The sequence below is a fragment of the Talaromyces atroroseus genome (genome assembly GCF_001907595.1).
Source record: "Talaromyces atroroseus strain IBT 11181 chromosome Unknown scaffold_1, whole genome shotgun sequence".
NCBI classification, from domain to species: domain Eukaryota; kingdom Fungi; phylum Ascomycota; class Eurotiomycetes; order Eurotiales; family Trichocomaceae; genus Talaromyces; species Talaromyces atroroseus.
The window spans coordinates 2,797,925-2,818,052 of record NW_017971433.1 but is presented as its reverse complement, the minus strand read 5'-3'; the positions used below and the strand labels follow the sequence as shown (position 1 = coordinate 2,818,052).

The 20,128-nt window shown below is 49.4% G+C and overlaps 7 protein-coding genes across 7 annotated transcripts; 4 read left to right on the top strand and 3 right to left on the bottom strand.

Annotated features, from left to right (window-relative positions):
• Window positions 1-1,388: 1,388 nt before the first annotated feature.
• UA08_02066 (hypothetical protein) lies at window positions 1,389-4,228 on the top strand (the record flags this gene model as incomplete). The annotated part of the gene is made up of 4 exons (XM_020261799.1): window positions 1,389-1,538; window positions 1,810-2,617; window positions 2,678-2,697; window positions 2,945-4,228. The coding sequence occupies 4 exons, from the start codon at window positions 1,389-1,391 to the stop codon at window positions 4,226-4,228; spliced, it is 2,262 nt and encodes a 753-aa protein (XP_020123101.1).
• A 418-nt stretch (window positions 4,229-4,646) lies between these two features.
• Window positions 4,647-6,257, bottom strand: UA08_02065 (hypothetical protein; the record flags this gene model as incomplete). Its single annotated transcript, XM_020261798.1, has 1 exon — window positions 4,647-6,257. One exon carries the CDS (start codon window positions 6,255-6,257, stop codon window positions 4,647-4,649), a length of 1,611 nt encoding a protein of 536 aa, XP_020123098.1.
• Window positions 6,258-7,358: 1,101 nt separating this feature from the next.
• Window positions 7,359-9,696, top strand: UA08_02064 (hypothetical protein; the record flags this gene model as incomplete). The annotated part of the gene is made up of 3 exons (XM_020261797.1): window positions 7,359-8,327; window positions 8,387-8,528; window positions 8,579-9,696. 3 exons carry the CDS (start codon window positions 7,359-7,361, stop codon window positions 9,694-9,696), a joined length of 2,229 nt encoding a protein of 742 aa, XP_020123099.1.
• Window positions 9,697-10,648: 952 nt separating this feature from the next.
• Window positions 10,649-11,848, bottom strand: UA08_02063 (hypothetical protein; the record flags this gene model as incomplete). The annotated part of the gene is made up of 1 exon (XM_020261796.1): window positions 10,649-11,848. The coding sequence occupies one exon, from the start codon at window positions 11,846-11,848 to the stop codon at window positions 10,649-10,651; it is 1,200 nt and encodes a 399-aa protein (XP_020123096.1).
• A 1,604-nt stretch (window positions 11,849-13,452) lies between these two features.
• On the top strand, window positions 13,453-14,687 carry UA08_02062 (hypothetical protein; the record flags this gene model as incomplete). Its single annotated transcript, XM_020261795.1, has 2 exons — window positions 13,453-13,667; window positions 13,739-14,687. 2 exons carry the CDS (start codon window positions 13,453-13,455, stop codon window positions 14,685-14,687), a joined length of 1,164 nt encoding a protein of 387 aa, XP_020123097.1.
• A 1,725-nt stretch (window positions 14,688-16,412) lies between these two features.
• UA08_02061 (hypothetical protein) lies at window positions 16,413-17,029 on the top strand (the record flags this gene model as incomplete). Its single annotated transcript, XM_020261794.1, has 2 exons — window positions 16,413-16,915; window positions 16,984-17,029. The coding sequence occupies 2 exons, from the start codon at window positions 16,413-16,415 to the stop codon at window positions 17,027-17,029; spliced, it is 549 nt and encodes a 182-aa protein (XP_020123094.1).
• A 450-nt stretch (window positions 17,030-17,479) lies between these two features.
• On the bottom strand, window positions 17,480-18,994 carry UA08_02060 (hypothetical protein; the record flags this gene model as incomplete). The annotated part of the gene is made up of 3 exons (XM_020261793.1): window positions 17,480-17,747; window positions 17,836-18,129; window positions 18,192-18,994. 3 exons carry the CDS (start codon window positions 18,992-18,994, stop codon window positions 17,480-17,482), a joined length of 1,365 nt encoding a protein of 454 aa, XP_020123095.1.
• Window positions 18,995-20,128: the final 1,134 nt, after the last annotated feature.

The following is a 20,128-nucleotide window of genomic DNA, read 5'->3' as shown; positions in this document are numbered from 1 at the left end:
AGGCTCCGTGGTTTATGTTAACTACATATCCAGGCAAAGAAAGCCTTTGTTCCGTCTATTTGCATGATGTTTCAGGTTATGAAGCGATATTCACAGCATATATAGAGTAGGAATAAGCATCCCCGAGTAAACTGACGTCATTATCATTGCATCGCAGTTCTAACATTCTTACATTTGTACTTCTACTAACATTTTTATCCCACCGAGCTTAATCTGTCCAGTCTAGACTCGACGTGGGAGAGTTTGTGTCACTGGGTAATTTGTATAGCTCGCACGCTAGGTACGGAGTGGCCATTGCCAGACAGCACGGATCACTACGTAGTACCTAGGCATGTACTATGTCGTTATGGTCGCTATTTTTTGTAACTGATCGACAACGGGCATAACTCTGAATCTTCAGCGTTGGTACTGGTTGCTCGGAGGGTAGATCCAGAGATTATAGGAGTAGCCTATCAGTGGACAGTTGCGATGAAATTCTATGGCGAGGATTTTAATCCCGCTCAGCTAACGTAAAGTTCATAATGTGAATTGACTAGGATGCGGCGCAGTGCGATCGTCACGAGACTTGTGGTACGACGGAGGACTCCGGAGTCCGTACGCTGTAAGTTGCTGACAGACTTCTTGTTGTTGTTGTTGTTGCTGTTCTTTGAAATTCAATTGTACCGACATAAAATATACCAGCCAGTTTTATACACTGCATCAGTGCATATGTACTGCGTAACGAGAAAGCCAAAGTCATTGACAGCAGGCGAGTCGGTGAGGCAGACTAGTGAATACCAAATAGGGGCCACCACCCATGCTAGCCCCAAGTACTCCAGATTATATCATATGTCATTCCTTGTTTTCACGGATCGGTATAGCAGCTGGTGCTATACATATCATACAGACAGACAGACAGACAGACAGACACTCCGTAGTCCGTACACATGGATACGATTACAAGTCGAGGTCATACGCCGTCATGCAGCCATACGTAGCCAGCCCCACCCACGGCGGCGGCTGTGATTGGCGCCGAGCTTTCCCCGCCTTGACCGGGATTGTGGTAATAATGCGTAACGACCGCGTAAAATACGTGCATGACCCCGTGCGCCGTATTGTTCGCCCAGCCGGATGGTTTTGCTTGGTAACTTACCTTACCCCTCTCAGCCAACCTGCGCCTTACTTGGTATAACTAACTGCCTGCCTGAGCTCTCTCCCCTTCTTCTCTGTTATTTTCTCCTCACCCTTCACATCTCTTCGCCTTCAGTATCATCCCTCTCTCCATCAGATCCATCACTCCTCCACAGTTCCGCGCCAGCATAGCTTCTAGTCCACGCGTGCTGAGCTCCCTCCCTGTTTGATCGATCGATATAACGCTCCAGATGAGTGACCTGGTTCCGCCGTCCATCATGCCCGCCATGGCTGCGGTTGCTGCTCCGCCAGCACCGCCCGTGGGCCCAGACACCCTCATCACCATCAAGATTCTCCAGAATGGCTCGCTCAACCGCCGCCTGAAGATGCCTCTCCGCGACCTGGGCGCGCGCGTGTTCCCCCAGAAGGTACGTTCTACGTAATACACTGTCTGTTCACGTGACCGGACTGCAGCCCGCGTTACCGCTTTCGTCCATGGCGACTTCGCTTTTGTCCCCGTTTTCGCCTATCTCGGCTGCCGTACCCACCCCCCCCTGTTATCAGCGCTGCTTTGCTTCATCTACTAGCGCCAACTATCTTTGATTGTTTCGTTCCTTTAGTTCTGCCTGACCATACCGCTCCTTTCCCTATCATAGCAAGAAGAGTCCTTCTTCCCTCCTTGCTAACTGTATCGGCCAGATCCGCCAATTCCTCTCCGTCCCCCCGACTGAAACTCTAGTGCTTGAGCGCTACTCGGACAGCTTTGCCAACTATATTCTCCTGGACAGCGAGAATCCTGCTGTCTACAAACAACTATACCGTGCTGCTAAGGCCAAGCTCAAGCTTCGCATCAAGGCTACAACCACATCCCAGACACTCCCAGCTGTCTCCGATAATTCTCAATCCCAGGAGCCGTCTCACCAGCCTTACCGCTATCTGGAGACCGTCTTGAGCTCCTCCGCCTCACCCACCAACACCGTCTCCAACGACGATCTCGTTTCTCGCGTCTCTACAAATATCGATTCTCAGTCTACTCAGACCATGACGTCACCACTTCTTTCGCAGTCGATGCTCGAGGAGAAGCAGCGTGCTTACCCTTTTAGATTCCCTAACAGCAACCACCCCAGCAGCATGTACTGCATCGACTGCAACAACTGCGGTGGTAGTATTCTCGGAGAACACTACCATTGCAGTATTTGTGACGGGGGTGACTACGATCTGTGTTCTGCTTGCGTTGATGCTGGTGTTTCCTGCCCCGGCGAGGACCACTGGTTGCTCAAACGTTTGGTTCAGAATGGAGTCATAATCAACAGCACCACCGAGACTATCGCGCCCAAGCGTCTCCGTTCTTCACCATCTGCTGTTCCGACAGACAACACGGCTCCCGCAGAAGAGCCAAAGATAGAGGACAAGGAAACCGTCGTAGAGAACACAAAGAATGTCGTCGAGGAACCAGTGCAAGAAAAACTCGCAGCAAATGAACGTACATGCAACGCATGTTTCCGTCGTGAGTCATCTCTCTCTCTCTCTCCGCTGAATGTAGTTCACTAATGGTTGTTCGAAACAGAGTTCTCGGAGACCACGATGGTAAGTTGCAATGATTGTGACGACTACGATTTGTGCGTGACATGCCTCTTGAAAGATAACCATGGCCACCATCCTGGCCATGAATTTTCAATTATTCAAGACTACCAGTTCTGCTTGAAGAACTTGGTGCTTTCTCGTTGCCGCCCTGGTCGGCACTACCACCACGCCGCGATCTGCGATGGGTGTGAAAAGGCGAGTACAGGCTCCTTTTTATTCATGTCCGCATTTTAACTAACCGCTGCCACAGCGTATTGTGGGTGTTCGACACAAGTGCATGACCTGTCCGGACTGGGACTACTGCTGGTCGTGTATGAAGACTGCGGAACACTCTCACCCCCAGCATCGGTTTGTTCCCATCTATGAGTCCATTTCCGAACCTTCATACGACCAAGAGGTCCACTATGGTATTTACTGTGACGGACCCTTGTGCCGAAACAAGTCGTCGGTTACCTACATTACTGGTGTGCGATATAAGTGCGCCATCTGTCATGACACCGACTTTTGTGCAGCATGTGAAGCTCTGCCAAACTCTACTCACAATCGCACGCACCCCTTGATCAAGCTCCGTACTCCCGTGCGTAACGTTAGTGTTAGCACCATGGGCGGTGATGGCCTTGGTGGCCAGTCAATCCTCATGGGCGACCGTTCTCCTCCAGTTCCGCCTAGCTTTGTGGATGCCGCAACCTCCAACAGCATTTCCACAGTCGTTGAAGCACCATCGGTTGTAGAAAAGGTGGAGACTGAGGAGGCTCAGGAAGAAGTTCACGAGGAAATGCATGAGGAGGCCAAGGAGGATGCACCGCAAGCCGATGAAACCCCCGCGACACCTGTCATTGAGACTGCACCCACATCGTCAAAAGCCAATCTCGCTGGTGACTATAGCGCCTACTTCATGCGGGACACCATTCCCGATGGAACTAGCATGGCTTCGTCGCATGTTTTTGAACAGACATGGACACTTTACAATCCCGGACCGTCGACATGGCCAGTGGGCACTAGCGTGCGCTTCGTTGGCGGCGACGCAATGTTCAATGTCAACACTGAGCATCCTTCCAGCGCTGTTGCTCTTGCTGAGGCCATGTCAAGCAACGAAACGACCCATCCAATTGCGCCATCTGACTCGGCCAACTTCTCGGTCACGCTCAAGAGTCCTCGGCGTTTGGGGACATCCATCTCCTATTGGCGATTGAAGTTGCCCAATGGAACCCCTTTCGGTCATAAACTATGGTGTGACATCAAGGTTGTTGACGAGCCCAAGGAGAGTGAGACTCCTTTGGCTGGTAGCAACATGGTCTTCCCCAAGCTTGAAAAGGAGTCTCCTGTGTCTAGCATTCACCAGGCTCTCTCGCACTCCTCTACTCCGGCATTCACTGCACCAGTTTCGAATACGGACGAGCAGGGCATCCTCGAGGATGTGGAGAGTCTGACCTTGGAAGACGTCGAGTCGGACGACGACGGATTTTTGACCGATGAAGAATATGACATTCTTGACGCCAGTGACCAGGAGTCATTCAGCGAAAAGCACATCTAAAAGAGTGAAAAAGAAAAGTCACATCACCCATCCACATTATGATTTCGAATCCAATTCTCCTAATTACGTGCGCTAAACTTGATGAACCGCCTATCAACTTATCTCTACCTTTAACTGGGTCCCCATGCCCGTGGCGTTCTTCAATCATTATTCTGCGTTTTAATCTTCGCATGTGTCTGCTATTATTTGCGTGTTGTGTAGGCTATGGATTTGCTGCAAATGACAAGTTTGAGAATTGCTTCATTATTCGTAAACTAATTGATAGCAATTGTATCTAATTAACATTAATATAACCATATTATAATTCAATTCGCATAACTAGACCAATATTAGGGTACCTTTCCTATACCAAAACGCCCATTCCACAATCAAAACATATTAGCCCTTCGTCTACATTTTAGCCAGTCAACTAACCAGCTTAGTACCAATCGTCCCGTTCCTCTCCACCGGTCTTCATCTCCGGATTCATCGACACAATCCTCCTCCCCGGAATCGTGTCATGCGTAAAAGCAGACTCGAAAATCCCTGATATCCCGCGTCGGCCGAGGTGTTTGAAAGAATCGTAGTTTTCCGTCCCGCCGTTGCAGGCAGCCCATTCCAAGGACGAGGTGGCTGTCTGCGGTGGGAATGGATTCTTCCCATCGCCCAAGTCGCTCCAGCGCGTGACCACAATAGCGTGTCTGAATTTGCTGTTGAGCGCTGCCTGCCGCTTCTTGAGCGATTCGTTGTGGATGGTGCTGATGCTGTTTGGGGTGAGGGTGTTGTTAAGCAGGTTCGCATTGGGGTTGTTGGATTGGTCTTCGGCCAGTTTGACTTCCACCAGATACTCGGTTGGGCATCGCGGACAGCGGCGTAGTGGCTGGCAATTCGCACACTGGCTCGGCCGCGCGTGCGGATCGTAGATGCGCCCATGTATCCGGTCGCGGAACTTGTGCTCTATGCCTTGCAATCCGGCCGTGTTGCGCGGGACGGGCAGATGGTCGAGAGCGCATTTGCAGACGTTCATCAATTCGCCGTCGCGCCAGTGGGGGCACGCAGAGAAGAATGGCCAGTAGTCTTCGCGCGAGTACAACAAAAGCCGTTTCCCGCTGGGTGTTAGCCCCGGTGTTGCAAAGCATTGACTGACGACCCGCATCAGCAGTCTGCCTTCATGGATGTGGTAGCGGGTCGATAACGTCCAGTCGTCCTTCTTCCATCGCCGAGCAAGTGACTCTGTCGTGACGCCGTAGAAGGGGACCTCGAACCGGCGTGCGCGAGTCGCCAGTTGCACGAAGGTGAAGGGCAGAGTGCGGCCCTGCGCGATTCTATGGCGTGGTGGTGGGTTCAGGTTGTTGCGCTCATTGGGGCATCTGAAAAGCGGGTTCAGTTTGGAGGTTGGCTGTAGTTTTTCATGGCCGATCTGTGTTCGGCGATGGTACTGGGCGCAGGGGATGCAGAGTAGGTGGTAGGGGAAGAAGCGATCCAGCATGGCGAGGAAATCAAGCTTGTATTCGTAATTCTCAGGCATATTGAGCGCGGCCAGTGGGTGGTGTGCAGCCAGCCGGGCATAGAGCGTCTTGCTCGCGAGCGCCAGGCAGGCGGTTGACTTCGGATCGAGGAAGCTCGCAATATATATCCATAACTCTGCAGCCAGGCTCGCAATGGCTGGTTCGCCGGGGGGTCGGTTCAGGTTTTCCTTCTGCCAGGCCTCGTCCGAATCGTAGTGCTCTTGTAGACTCAGCGAGTGCAAGATGGTGGTATAATCTAGATTCTCGCCCAGCTGCGTGTCGAGCCGGGCATTCAGGTGTTTGTATTTCTCGCGGTGCGCTTGCAGGGGCGCGAGGTTGGAGGGTATAGCCGGCACGTCGGGGATGCTGTTCTCGTAGAATTTCTCGTAGGAGTATCGGCCTGTTTGAATGCTGGCGGCCAGAGTGGTGCTACTAGCGGAGGTGAGCGAGGCCGGAGGGCCGCCTCGCTTTCGCAGCGTCTGGCGCGACTTTTTCGGTTTTAGCCAGTTCTTCAATCTGCTTCCGGAGCTCTCGTTAGGCATGATTGATTCGTCGTTTCGTTGATTGAGGTTCTTTTCTTCTGGTTACAAGGAAAGACGAAGCGGAAGAGGAGAAGATGAGGATCTGCGGTATAATTTGCACGCTGGCGGCCGAGCCCGGAACGGTCAGCCTCATGTGGCGGTGCGAAGTGACGTTTTGGATCGTATGTCGAACTTGAAATTCCCTCAAGCAGAGGTTCGTTTGGCACAGGGAAAAAAAGCATAACAGCCGAATGTTCCGACCGGCAAGACTGAAGAAGTTTCAGGTCTTATCTGAATCTTATCGTGAAGTTGGCTTGTTTAGTGCCTTTGGCCTTGTGGGGTGTCTCCATAGCCTATTAACAATCTTGAATCCAGACCTTCCTTTCTCTCGCATGCATTCCATCGACATTGTTCTCTACTTTTACTTTCCATTTCTACTTCATAATATTCAGTTTTGCAGGAAACGCCTAGACATGGCGCTGCTAACGAGTATCAGTGCAAACCCCTCAAACTGGCCGCATCGGGCAACTATTGCCCTTTTCGGCCATGCCCTAATCGGGTGGCTGCCCTAACCTCGCCTTGAACTTCACGCAATCAACAGAGCTGCTTAGCGTGCACGTGGCTTGCAAAGGAAGAGACAAGCCCTAACTCACTGATCAATCACCATCCCATGATTCCAGTCCTACCCCTCCCTCTTCTGATCTGGCTGTGGAGTGGCTAGCGCCATGCTAGCGATCAGACTTGCCTCTTGCAGTAAGCCGAGGCTTGTCATTCGACGAAGAAAAGAGATATGGAACTCGTAGTGCCCCGGCCATGCCGGGCTATTTTTGCTGATGAGATCATCGCTGTAGGCTTGCGTTTGACTAGATAATACGCAGTAGATGTTAAGACATTCTCTCTGTCCTTTGCTTTTTTCTGCTCTTGCATCTGATTTGCCGAGCCTTTCGGACGTATGATTAACGCTGTGCATGTGCATACACATATGTTTCATGTCCTACATGACATTCCCCCTACATGCTTTGCGTTCTTTCTACTATCTGTCGCATTATGCTTGCCCATCTGTTCATACGTGCGAACTAACTCTTACTCTCTCACTTGATTGCCCGAAAACAGACTCCAAACATGGATCCCCAAACGGGCGTCCTGGGCAGCCTCACTGCCGACCAGGAGGCTCGTCTGCAGCAGTTATGGATGTTTCTGCTCAACGCTTTCGAGAGCAATAGTATCTATGACAACAACCTCTCGACACCGACCGTTCCACGGCGCTCAAATAGCCTGGATGAGCCTCCGCTGTCTCCGGCCAGTTTCAATACATCGTTCTCTGGCAGCCGTCTCAGCATGTCCAGCAACACCAACATCATACCACCTAGTCCGACAACTCCTATCTCGCCGATTTCGCCGACAACTTTATCAGAGACACAGTCACAGTCACACAAGCCGCAGCACCAGCGATCCCTGCGAAAGCTGCGCCGACGGATTTCCCTCAATAACGCTTCCGAACCCGTCTCATCAGCAACACCAATACCTCAAAGGTCATCCACGCACAAACGTTCGCTAATGTTCCAGACCCAGTCTATGGGCGGCATCCACTTACGGCCGAGTCCGCAAAATACCAAAGTGATGCAGCGCGTCATGGCCACCTACAAGATCGGTCCGGACGAGCTGCGACAAGGACTGCTCAGGTCGTTGAAACAAGATCACCCTGACTCCATGCTGCTGCGTTTCTTGCGCGCACGAAAATGGAATGTGGGCAAGGCATTTGTCATGCTGGTCTCTGCAATAGCGTGGCGGACTAAGAAGATGCATATCGACGACGACATCGTGCGACGCGGAGAGCTGTATGCCTATCAGCAAAGCAGGAGTTTGAAGCTGGATCCGAGAGAGCAGAGGAAAGCGTGGGACTTTATGAAGCAGTTGCGTATGGGCAAAAATATTATCCATGGGGTTGATCGTGCTGGACGGCCAATCGTCAACATTCGCGTGCGTTTGCATCGTGCCGAGGACCAGGCTGATGATGTGCTGGAACGATATGTTGTGCATACCATTGAGAGTGTGAGGATGTTGCTACGACCGCCGTTGGTCGAGACTGCTGTGGGTTTCTTTTTTCTCTTCGTTTCCCTCAATTTTCGGTCTTTGCTGACATGTCGTAGATACTCATCTTTAACATGACCGACTTTTCCATGGCTAATATGGACTATACGCCAGTGAAGTTCATCATCAAGTGTTTAGAGAACTTTTATCCAGAGTCTCTTGCGCGGATTATCATCCATAAAGCGCCGTGGTTTTTTTCAGGTACGACGATTATCTCCGTAGTAGAAGATGTATAATGACAACAACCGTAGGAATCTGGAAAATGATCAAAACCTGGATGAACGACTCCCTCGTCTCTAGGGTGTTCTTCACCAAAAACCTCTCCGACCTCGAGCTCTACATCCCTCGGCAAAACATCCCGTCAGATCTAGGGGGCTCAGAGGATAAGTACCAATACCACTACATCGAGCCTGATGCCGACGACCTTGCCGAAAACCTCCCGCTTGAGACACACTCGCCGACGCGCAATTTCCTGCTCAACCAGCACCACCGCATTTCCGAGGAGTTCCTCGAGACAACGCGGCTGTGGCTACAGACAAGCGCAATGCGTGACACCATTGGGACAGCGGTGCAGCAGGACCGACGCGCGGAGCTCATCGAGGAATTGAGAATCAATTTCTGGAAACTCGACCCTTTTGTTCGTGCGCGCTGCCAGTTGGATCGTGAGGGGGTTATTGTCAGTGATGGCATTGGCACGATCAATTTTTATCCTCATTTGCGCCCGGTTACCTCGAGCTCCGAATCGTTTGGAACGACTTCTGCTGGAGCAGCGGTGACTACGTCCTCGGGGCTATTGTCACCTTCCTCTTCCGTGCTGAGTGCTGCTCACGATCATGATTATAAGCATGATGTTGATGTTGTCGCTGAGACAGTCGGTAAGCCGGGCGCAGAACAGACGACGTCAAGCACTACAATGAATATGGTAAATTTCCTGCTTGACGACAGCGACATTGACCACGACGATGGTGGCGATGACAATGGATATCAAGCGCGAGACGACTTTATGCAAGAATACATGGATGACGGTGCAGGGCACAGGAATCCTTCTAGTGATAATACTATCAACGACGAAATGCGAGAATGGAAATTTCCCGAAGAGGAAATTCCGCAACACAACCACACTATCATTACCACGACTAACGATTACGACGACACTGCTAGTGCAGAGAAAGACACAAATATCAACAACAACAACCCACTAAGCGATGTAGAGACAGACACGGACACGGACACGGACATGGACACAGATCTAGACGACGACGACGACGAAGAAATTGAAATCCACGACGCGGTCACACAGAAAATCACGTATCCGCGAGCAGGCGGTCTTGTAGGAAGGACAGCCGTGAGATTAGTGAATGTGCGATGATCTATCTTACGAAACCAGTTGGGAAAATTGATTAATGGGGCATGGTTATATGAACTGAATGATACCTTTTTGTTTATTGTTGTTAAAACATCCTTGTCTATTTATTGCATGTATTTTAATGGATTGGGGAATTTGAACTGGTTTGGGAGGATACATCCATTACAGGTAATCTATCTACCTATATACAAGGCTGTTTGATAAGAACGAATTAAACTTAGTCCAAGCAAATCGTGGATTCATTTGTGGATTGAAAAAAGTATCAAATACACAACAAAACACAAAGTATAACGTCGAAAAACTGAAGTAAGCGCCTGAAGATAAAAAAGTAAAACAGGTATATACATAAACGTATAAACAGAGGGCCTCTCAATCAGGCTTTTGGAACCAGACAACTTGATTCAGTTCAAAGAAACGATTCACGAAAAAAAGGAAAAGAGTATGTACTAGCGCCGCTGTACTCGATATGTATATAGTTAAAAGTATTTGGCTGATAATAAATAGAAATAAATAAATGAAGTCAAAGAGCGATACCTACTAAGCAGGTGGAAGAAACTATCATTGCGACGCATAATGGCCAATCTTCCCGTCAGAAAAAACGCCGTAATAAAATCAAGTTCGTCTCGGATTGACAGCCGATAGCAACAAAGAAAAGGGTAGAGAATGGTAGACAAGCGATAGTGATCTATTCAATACATCGGCACCGTGAGCAAGTAGGCTGTATTAATGAGTGTGATGTCGCTCGTTGATAGAGACGACTAGACATAAAAGAAAAGCGGGGTTGGTGAGTTTGATGAAGTATGTATATGGATATATTTAGAGATCCATCTAATCGTCAAGTGGACAAGGTCCACGTCGCAAGGCTGATTTTAGGACTGACTTTTTGCAAATCGTTGCACGAAATTGCTCATAAAAGAATATGACGGATGGCTTTCATATCAGAAAGAACGGGAATTTATGGCACTCGGTTCACCGTGAAAGGATGCATGGTTCGTTGACCGTACCGCGTCATACGGAATGCAGTAATATCAATCGATACCTCGGAGGTGTCCGAGCGATCATCCACTTCCAATATACCAGTCGAGTCATCGAAGTCGTTCTCTTTGGTTTTCAGAGTAGGGACGATCGTGGTTGGAGCATCAACTGCATCTTCACTATCATCTACTTCGATATCAATGGTGTCATTGTCGTCCTCTTCCTGTTTTTGTTCTTCTTCCTTTTTCTCTTCTGCAGCAGCGGCGGCAGCGGCTTCTGCTGCTGCCTTTTCTTCCTTTTCTGCCATGCTCGTCGACGCCTCAAGGATAAATTCGTAAGCGCGTAAAATATCCTCTAATTCTTCGAGGCAATTTCCATGGCGCAAAAACCGGTAGGCAGCGGTTTCACACAGGTTCTGCGCGCTGTCGAGTTGTCCTTCAACAAAATCATAGGGACAATGCTTAGGACGTGTTTGCTGTTGTCGCTGCTGTGGATATAGATTTGGAGGTGGGATTTGATACCGACGATGTCTCTCTTTCATCATGGCCATGCGTAATTCCAACAAATCCTTGGCCACGCCATCATCGTCCGCTTGGTCAGCTTCTATAGTCGCATCTCCATCTCCCTTCTCGTCTGCACACTTTATCGGGGTATCCATATAACGCCTCTGGGCGGGAATTTGCATCCTCATCCGACCGCCAAATGCAGTTTGAATCGAAGACTGGATGCGAGAGGAGCGAATGCTACTCTTGGCCGTCCAGATGTCGCGAACCATCTTCTCTAGGATTTTCTGCGTGTGGCCATCGTAGGAGATGATATGACTTGGGGGTTTCTTCCCAACTGGTGCGACTGTTATTTCTGATTCTGCGTCGAGGTCCCCCGACTGAGGAGATGCGGGCCTGCGCCTCTTCAAACCATCGCCTCTCAATGACTCCCTCGACAAAAGCCGCTTCAGACGGTGTCCTGTAGACGGCGGCTCGAGAAGCGATTTCTGGGTGCGATTAGTGGAGAGGCTGCTGCTGACCGATTTTCTTCGGCGAAGCGGCGAGGGCGAGGCGGCGGCTGCTTTCGCGGCCTCGGCGGCAAACTCGGCTCGCTTGTTGTGAATGTGAACGGAGAGCTGATTGACATCCGAAATCCAGGATGGCACGTTGTCGCGGAGGTGAATGAAGCAAGCCATTTTATAATGTATATAAATATAAATATATATATGTAGATGTAGTTGAAAAGGCGTAGTGAATGTCGTGCAGTCTGGTGCCTCGGCGGTCCCCGGAACGCTCAGATGCCGGCAAGATCTGTGCCCAACTCAATGGCCACAATCCACATAATAGATTGACTGTCTCAATCTAACATCTTTTCTTTCTCGATTGCAGATGGACTGGGTGGTGTTAGGAAGGGAAGGAAAGGATGGAAAGTGGAAGTGAGGTGAAGTGAAGTGAGTGGATGAAAAAGCTGGGAGGACAAAGAGTTTCTTTCTTTCAGGTGGCAGCGGGTGCCAGGTGGAGACGCGGGCCGTCGAGATGGAGTGACAAATTGGCACTGTAGTAGTAGCCTAAGAGCAGACTAGTTAGTTAAATCCTTCGAGAGTCGAGTAAGCGCTTAATTCCGCGTAGTATAAAAGAGCGTTGCAACTCGCAAGGGATGGAAAGTATTAGAAACTCGCTGTGGCGGTTTGGCGCAATTCACAGCCTGTGATTGGCCTCGGCAGCGCGGGTTATGGGGACTCTAAGGCCAACTTACCAGGCTTACCTTGCGTTAGTGCCAGCTCCCATTGGGGCCATGGACCAATAGCATTGTGCCAGCCCGTGGGCTGGGCCAATCGCGGATCTTCTAGTTTATACTTGCGGGACCTGGTCTTAATGGACTGAGGGCTGGTGGACCATGCAGCCAATGGGCGGGCCTGGAATGCTCGCTTGTCGTCGATATTGGTCTGGTGTACATGCCGGATATGGGAGAACAGATACTAACATGGCGCACATTTATATCTATATATCCTAAATACGTATTCAATTACTGTAGTATGTATAATAGTAATAACGCAATGCGGAGATTGTCTCCTGCTGGCTTTCCTCTCCAACGAACGTGCATGTCCATCCTTTTCCGCGGTCGCAATTATTGGTCAGCCTATATTTGAGACCCCAAAAATTTTGGCGAAGATCAGGGCCACGTCCACGTACCCGAGCTCTTAATGCTCGTGCGGAAAGAATTAAAAAAGGGAAAGAAAAAGGATGTCGACTTCCGGATTTTCATAGATACTCCATGCTAACACGGACTAGTACCTTTATTAAGACGCAAGTGTCAAGATTCAAGAACCCAGACGGCGACTATCGCCAGTTTGGGCATAGCTCATGCAGCTGCATTAGTTATGCTACCTAACTAGTATTAGTGAACTCGTCTGCTAATAGCATGCGCCGTTCGGCTTCTGGCAGAGCATGTGCCATGACTAGCCCAGCCCAGAGTTGTGAGGATGTCAGAAAATAGTCGGGTCGGCATTTGACTATTTGTCAGTATTAGAGTTGGCAAACAAATAGTACGTACTTGCAAGGACTCTTGCATGCCCTGGTGTAGATTCTATGATCAGCGCCTATCAGAAATGCCAAGACTGGAGAGACAACCGGTCACGTGCCCATGTCCACCATGCCAAGCTTCAAAAATATCAGTGTGCTTTCACTAGCTCCTAACGTTGTTTATGATCTACGGCCTTGTGCTGACGTTTCTTGAACGCTCTCCCCTCTATTCGTGCCATCCCTAGCGTTCTTTAGCCTCAATTCTCTAGGTGTGGTCATGGGGATCACTATTCTCTCTCCCCTAGTGGAAGATGCCGGCGCCTCACTATACCACGGCCATGAGCACGACTCGGAAGGCGATGTGGACATGGATAGGTTGCCGACCAAGCGGCCTCGTCTCGATGGAGGGAGTGCGAGTTTGAAGGGCATAGGATATGAGACTGGCACGGTTGTTCCTGGCGAAATGGTCACCAACGATCCGCAATGGATGAGGTGAGTTTTACTTGTGTCGGCTTCCCCTCCCTACTTTCATTGATCTAATTTTGCCATTCGATGTCAAACAGAGGCCACGGCACATTCACCACCCCATATTCGGCATCAATCATCGCGACAGTCGCGGGCACAGTACAAAAAACGAACAAGCTTCTCTCCGTCCACCCTCTGCGGGCCCGCTACATCCCAGAGATCGGCGACCTCGTCGTCGGACGCATTGTTGAAGTGCAGGCGCGAAGATGGAAGGTCGACATTGCTGCGCCATTGCTAGCGCAACTACCTTTGTCAGCCATCAACTTGCCAGGCGGTATTCTACGCAGACGTACAAGTGCCGACGAATTGCAAATGCGAAATTTTTTTGTGGAGGGTGACCTTGTGCTCGCTGAGGTACAGAGCGTCCATCAGGATGGAGCGGCGACGCTGCATACGCGGTCTTTGACATACGGCAAATTGCGCAATGGCGTCTTCATGGCGGTGTCAGGTACTGGTGGGAGTGGCGCGGCGGCAGGCCGCTCGGCCACGACAAGGGGAGGCTCTTCCGCCTCGTCGTCTCATATAGCCGCGCCGTCGACTTCGGTTGGAGGCGTTGTCCGATCGCGACGGCAGATGTGGACAGTCAGCACATCCAACGGCGGCGGCGACGTTCAGGTCATTCTTGGAGTAAACGGGTACATCTGGATCTCCAAAGTCACAGAAGGCGCGGCGAAAGCGTCGTCTACTACGGAGACAGTCTCGATTACACGGTTAGAGGAAGTCGCCACTAGCTCGATCTACTCCAGTCAAAACGACGAGATTCCGCGACAGACGCGACGCGAGATTGCGCGGCTACAAGGTTGCATTCGAGTTTTGGTGGAAGGCGGTATCCGGGTTGATGAGGACACGGTGATGCGTGCGTATAATGCTAGCTTGGAAGCTGAGCTTGAGATTGATGGAGACGAAGGGGATCGCGGTGAAGGAAAGGATTATTTGGGCGGGGAGAAGGCGCAACGGATTATTGAGATGGTTGTTCAGGCTGAGTGAGTCGATACACGTACATACGCTGCATTTCATAGATTGTCTGTGCTGAAGATACCCTATAACTTACGAGTTAATCGATGTGTTTTGACCAAGAGCGTCCGCGGCGTAGTAGGTACGGAGTAGTGAGTGGCATCCTACTTGGATGCCGTCCAGAATCCAGTTGTCTGTACTATTTGTCTATACTGAGTCCTCGCATATGCCTATGCTAGGGCATGACGTGTTATCCAGGATTTCTCTTTATATATATCCAAGCAGCTACCAGTGTACATACACACATACTCATAGGAAGTTTCATATATCCATCGTCAATTGCCGCACAGATACATAGTAATCTACAAGCATTCGTAATGCGGTCCACGTTGTGGGGTGCATAGTCGTCATGATCGTACTGCCTCCTAGTGGCACACGCAGTGACTGATCCTGCTTCCCATTTTCCGGCGGGCAGCGAGAGAGAAGGACAATAATCTATCTGGATATTCTTCTATAGTTACAGAGCAACTAATGAGTTAACTACTATTAATGCAAGGAAGGCTTGCCGGATGGCTTCCACGTCACATGTTCGTTGTGCTGAGATGGTATCAGACGGTAATATTACTGCGACATTACAGGGTAAGACACGGGAATGCCACCTACGTCGCTGATCGATGGGGATCATGGCCAATGGTAGATCCTAGGTAGTCGGGGTATTTGTTACCCGCCTAATATATATTGCGGATTATTTCTATGTCTCTGTGCCATATATACAACGGATATAAATAGATATATATAGCTATAATAGAGATTTTGCGACTGCTGCGAAAGTTCCATTCATGAGTCTAGAAGACGGGAGAACGTACGTACGGCCCCGTAATTAAGGCTTAGCCATTGGTCCGTACGGGCAAAACGAAAGACAAGCTTTTCCTGGCCCACAGCGGGCCGCTCTTCGCAAAGCGCCATTGGCTGGGTCTCTCGTTACGATCGTTTTTTTACACATGAAAAGTTACGTACGTATCCGTATTCTGTTAATTTAACCATTAATGTCTCGTTTTTCTTCCCAAACAGCCGATTCGAGGGATGACGATGACAGGTCAGAAGTAGTTACTATCTATGCAGTATGTATGTATGTATGCTGGTTTGGTAACAGTGGCCGAGCCAGGCGATCGTTATTTTTTTCCCTCTCTGATTAGCACGTACCTTTTTCTGCCTGTTTTTCTCCTGCCCTCTTTTTCCTCTCTTTTTTATTCCCCCATTACAACCTCTGCAACTTCGCGCGCTATTTGATGGTCGTGCCACCCTACAGATCGCGCTCCTTTGGAGTCGATGCCTGAAGCAGCATCTCGATAAGCAGGCATTTTTATCTACCTACCTACGTACTACGAGAGCGCCCATAAGTCCGAAGTGCATATTGTATATCAAGTTATATATCTAATATTACAAATATACATACACAAGTGCATATCGGCCGGAGCCATCACTACATTCTATACCTAGGTAACTAGTCGCATCACGTCGCTGCCTGAGGTCATTCAATCAAGAGCGACTGGCAAATATACCTGTCGTCGCATTAGCGTCCATACTACGTCTTTCCTGCTGCTCAGATTGCGACTGTCTGTCCTGAGTAAAATATTACCCCCGCACCCTTATCGGATCAGGGACGACGGAGGGGAAGAAAAAAGCTGCGAATTACTCAAATCTCACAGAAAAAAAAAAAAAAAAAAAAAAAAGCAGGCAAAGAGACAGAAACAAAAAATGAGCGGCATCTCTACCTCTGGTATCATCGTCATCGTCGTGGTCGTCTCCGGCCTCCTGGTGGCCATCTTCTGGTCCTTCAGCGCCCACTACAGCCGAGGCTCAACGATGGCCGACGCGACGCATCAAATATCACACGAGCAGGATGCATATATGCGACAAGTGCGACAACGGACGCATCAACATGCCTACGCCGAGTCTCTCTCTGCTATCGGTGACGGTGCGACTACCACTCGCACGTCGCAGGTATGGTCCAATACTCATAACGGCGGCGCTGCGACATCTCCGAATACCCCCATGACTCCTGTCGCTGTCGCTGTTGCAGGTTCGCGGAGGATGAGTAACCAAAATCCATATTTCCCGCGAGAGAAGGATGGGTCGAGGGTGAATTATTCGGCCTATGATGAGCAAGCGGATTATTATGAAGAGCAGTCGCCGTACGGAAATAATACTTACAATGAGTATGGGTATGAGCAGCAGCAGCAGCAACCGCTGCCACAACAGTAAGTTGACGGATGGTCATTCCTATGGCTGATTGAACCATATTTGCTAACTGGAGTTGTTTGGATAGATCGGATGAGAAAGCTCAGCCTATTCAGCCGCATCAGCAGGTTTGAGTAACCTGTTAATACATCTCTGTTGACTGAAGACACAAATTCAGGGGTGGGGAGAAAGAAGAAAAAACTTTTGAATCGGACTGGATCGGATTCCATTTGTTGTTCTCTTTATCGATGTGTTACAAATGAATTTATGAACCGTACATGTATTTCTTTTGGCAATCTCAAAGTCTGTTTGAATTAGATAGAATATATCTAGGTACCAGCTTTTATCGTATTCAGCGACTATTTAAGCTAACTAACTACCTAATTGTGGCAATTACCTGATTAGGCAAGACATATTCTCAGCAATCCTTCTCTACGGCCTATCGTCATCTGTATGGCCATAATTGCTAATCATCAATTTTACTTTGCTTCTTGAGTAAACTAGGTCTGTCAACTGAGCAGTCGTAATAAAGGCACAACACGCTACATGAATTCCGCATTTCCACCTTTTTTGGACGGGCAATGTCACGGATAAAACCAAGTCGTCACGGCAATGATCATATACACAAGCACACATAACCCCCCTTCCATGTAGTTAGACTTGCCATCGCGCAGGAAGTTGCCCACCACCAGTATGGACAGCACCAGCAGAACAACCATGAAAATCTCAAAGTTGAGGTCCATGTTCTTGCCCAGTCCCCATCCCACCAGAACGACCAGCGGCGCATTGAGCAGGGCAGTCTGGATCGAAGGGCCGAGGCAGTGGAAGAGCGCAAAGTTGATTTGGTTATCCCTGGACGTGTTAGCAGTGACGTCTGGCATATGTGATCATGTACGTATGAATGATTTCCAAGCTTGAATCAGGTAGAATAAAGACATACCAGGCTTCATCAACGGCCGTCAAATGCTCCGCCGCCTTTTCTACCAGCGGAACAAGAATCAAGCCCATGAAATTATCGGGCACTCCGCGAGCAACAATAGACGGGATTTGCTCGACCAAAAACACGGCCGAAAGCGAGACGCATGCAATAGCAATACTGATGGCAAAGATACCTTCCAAAAGAGTCAGCTTGGGTCGGTTGTGCTCTTTGTCACCGTCCAGATTTTTGTTTTCTTCGTTTTCAAGCACCTCGTCGAATATGCCGTTGTGCGTGCGGAGGTTGTACCATAGGAACCTGGGAGGATGTGTAAGTAATCCACACACCCATCGCTCTTTTGAAGATACGTAACTACATACATAAAATAAGCGCAGAGCAGAATGATGGCAGTCGCTCGACTGATAACTCGAGTGTCCGACTCCAATTTATCAGGCGTTAGCGGACCTTCCGGCGTGGTCGTCCCCTCCAAAGTCGCATGGAAGGCACTAGGAATCAAAAGCCCAAATCCAGCAACCAGCAGCAACCCGGAGCCAACCTCGCTAACAGCTTCGTGCAAGATCTGCTCGTCCCGTCGCATACCGCCGAAGAAGAAGCACATGCCCAGGCAAAGCAGCAGATTGGCCAGTATCGAGCCCAGAATGGCCGCTTGTATAACAGAGATCAACTCCTCCCCGTTATCAGTCTTGATCAGAACCATAAATAGGATGATCTCGACTACAGAGGTGAGCGACGTTTCCAACAGGACGCCATATACCCGCGGCAGCTTGCGCGCGAGCTCGCCGCCCGCAAATCCGAGCAGATTCGCCGTGGGTACCATGGCAATGTAGTTGAGCGTGAAGACCCAGACGTGCAAGTCCGGACGAGCAAAGCGCATCACGATAGCGGCGGGCACAAAGGGCCAGAGCACGTTGACGATCATGGAGAGAGTGCAGGTGCTCCGGAAACAGATCTGGAGGAATCGTAAGGGATGGAAGCCATTCCGCCCGCTTTCGCCGGTTGATTGCACTCGGATGAGGCCGAGGATGGCTCGTTTTTTATCGGTTGACTTTTCATTGCCATCGTCGTTGTTTTTGAGATGGTGGTGGTGTTGTGGAAGAGTGTCCTGGGTGAATGTTTCGGTTATTTCATCATCGTCATGTCGGCGATGGCGGAGCGAAGCCATTATGATCGAATTACTTTTATTATTCGCTTCTTAACAATATTATATATGTCAATATATATATATTATATTTTGGTGTGTTGGTGGATGCTGTGTGCAGCTGCACACAGTCTGTCATGAGAACCTCATTGAACGAGTAACGCGCTATGTAACACTGGCAAGACGAAAGACAAATAATGCAAGCAAAGAAGTAGAAGATAGAAACAAGAAGAGAGGAGAGAAAAGGAAAAAAAAATGGCAACGGAGAAAAAAAAAAAAAAAAGGGCAAAGGCAGTCTCCATAATGCCATGCAATGACAGCACTCAGCTACAGCCTCCAGCTCACTTGGCGATTGAGTGTGGAGTTCGTGCTCCCCCTATTTATTGGATTCCCGCAGCTTGGCACGTCGCTCAATTGTTGTTGTTGTCAACAGACTCGGAGTTTGGATTGGCTGTCGCAAGCTTCCCCAACAAGCGGGCCGCCGCGTTAGTGAAGTTAGGGGAAGAAAATTTGGTGACTTGTGTGCGGTAGAATCTGTCATAGATCCATGAACAGTCTATCATATCTATGCAACACGTTATTGGAAAGGAATGTACTTATAGGGTTGGCTTTGGATCCGTCAGATTAAATACTCCGTCTCGCCCAAAATTGCTCGAGCTAGGACTTGGGCCTAGACCGGCTCCCACGCCAAGGTGCACGCTGTACTCCGAGTCACAGACAGACTTGCAGAGATAGCGCTTCTGCCAGGAGATCCGTACCCGGAAGATGGTGCAAGCGGAGTTTGGTCTTCTATCAACTCGTTGGTATGACGGCATTTTGCGGAACAATTTCCAGGGAGGTTGAAGCTTTCCTCTGTCCGACTAAGTTGAATGAATGTGTAGCCCTGTAGAACGGCACTCCTCTGTGTAGACGATAAAACAATAAGTCCTTTCAAACTGAGATCCTCTGCTAGAGACCTAGCATCGGTTGCATCACGTACTTTTTCTTTTTTTTTTTTGCTGTAGTGGGGTGTGGACCACAACAGTTTATTTTGAAAATAAGAAGATCAACTTCAGAAATGTATGGCAGATACGGTGACTCAAAAATGTTATAATTCTGTCTGAGATTGGCTTGAATGTACCTGCCAGTCGGGTGTAATATCAATGTGAATCTGCTTGC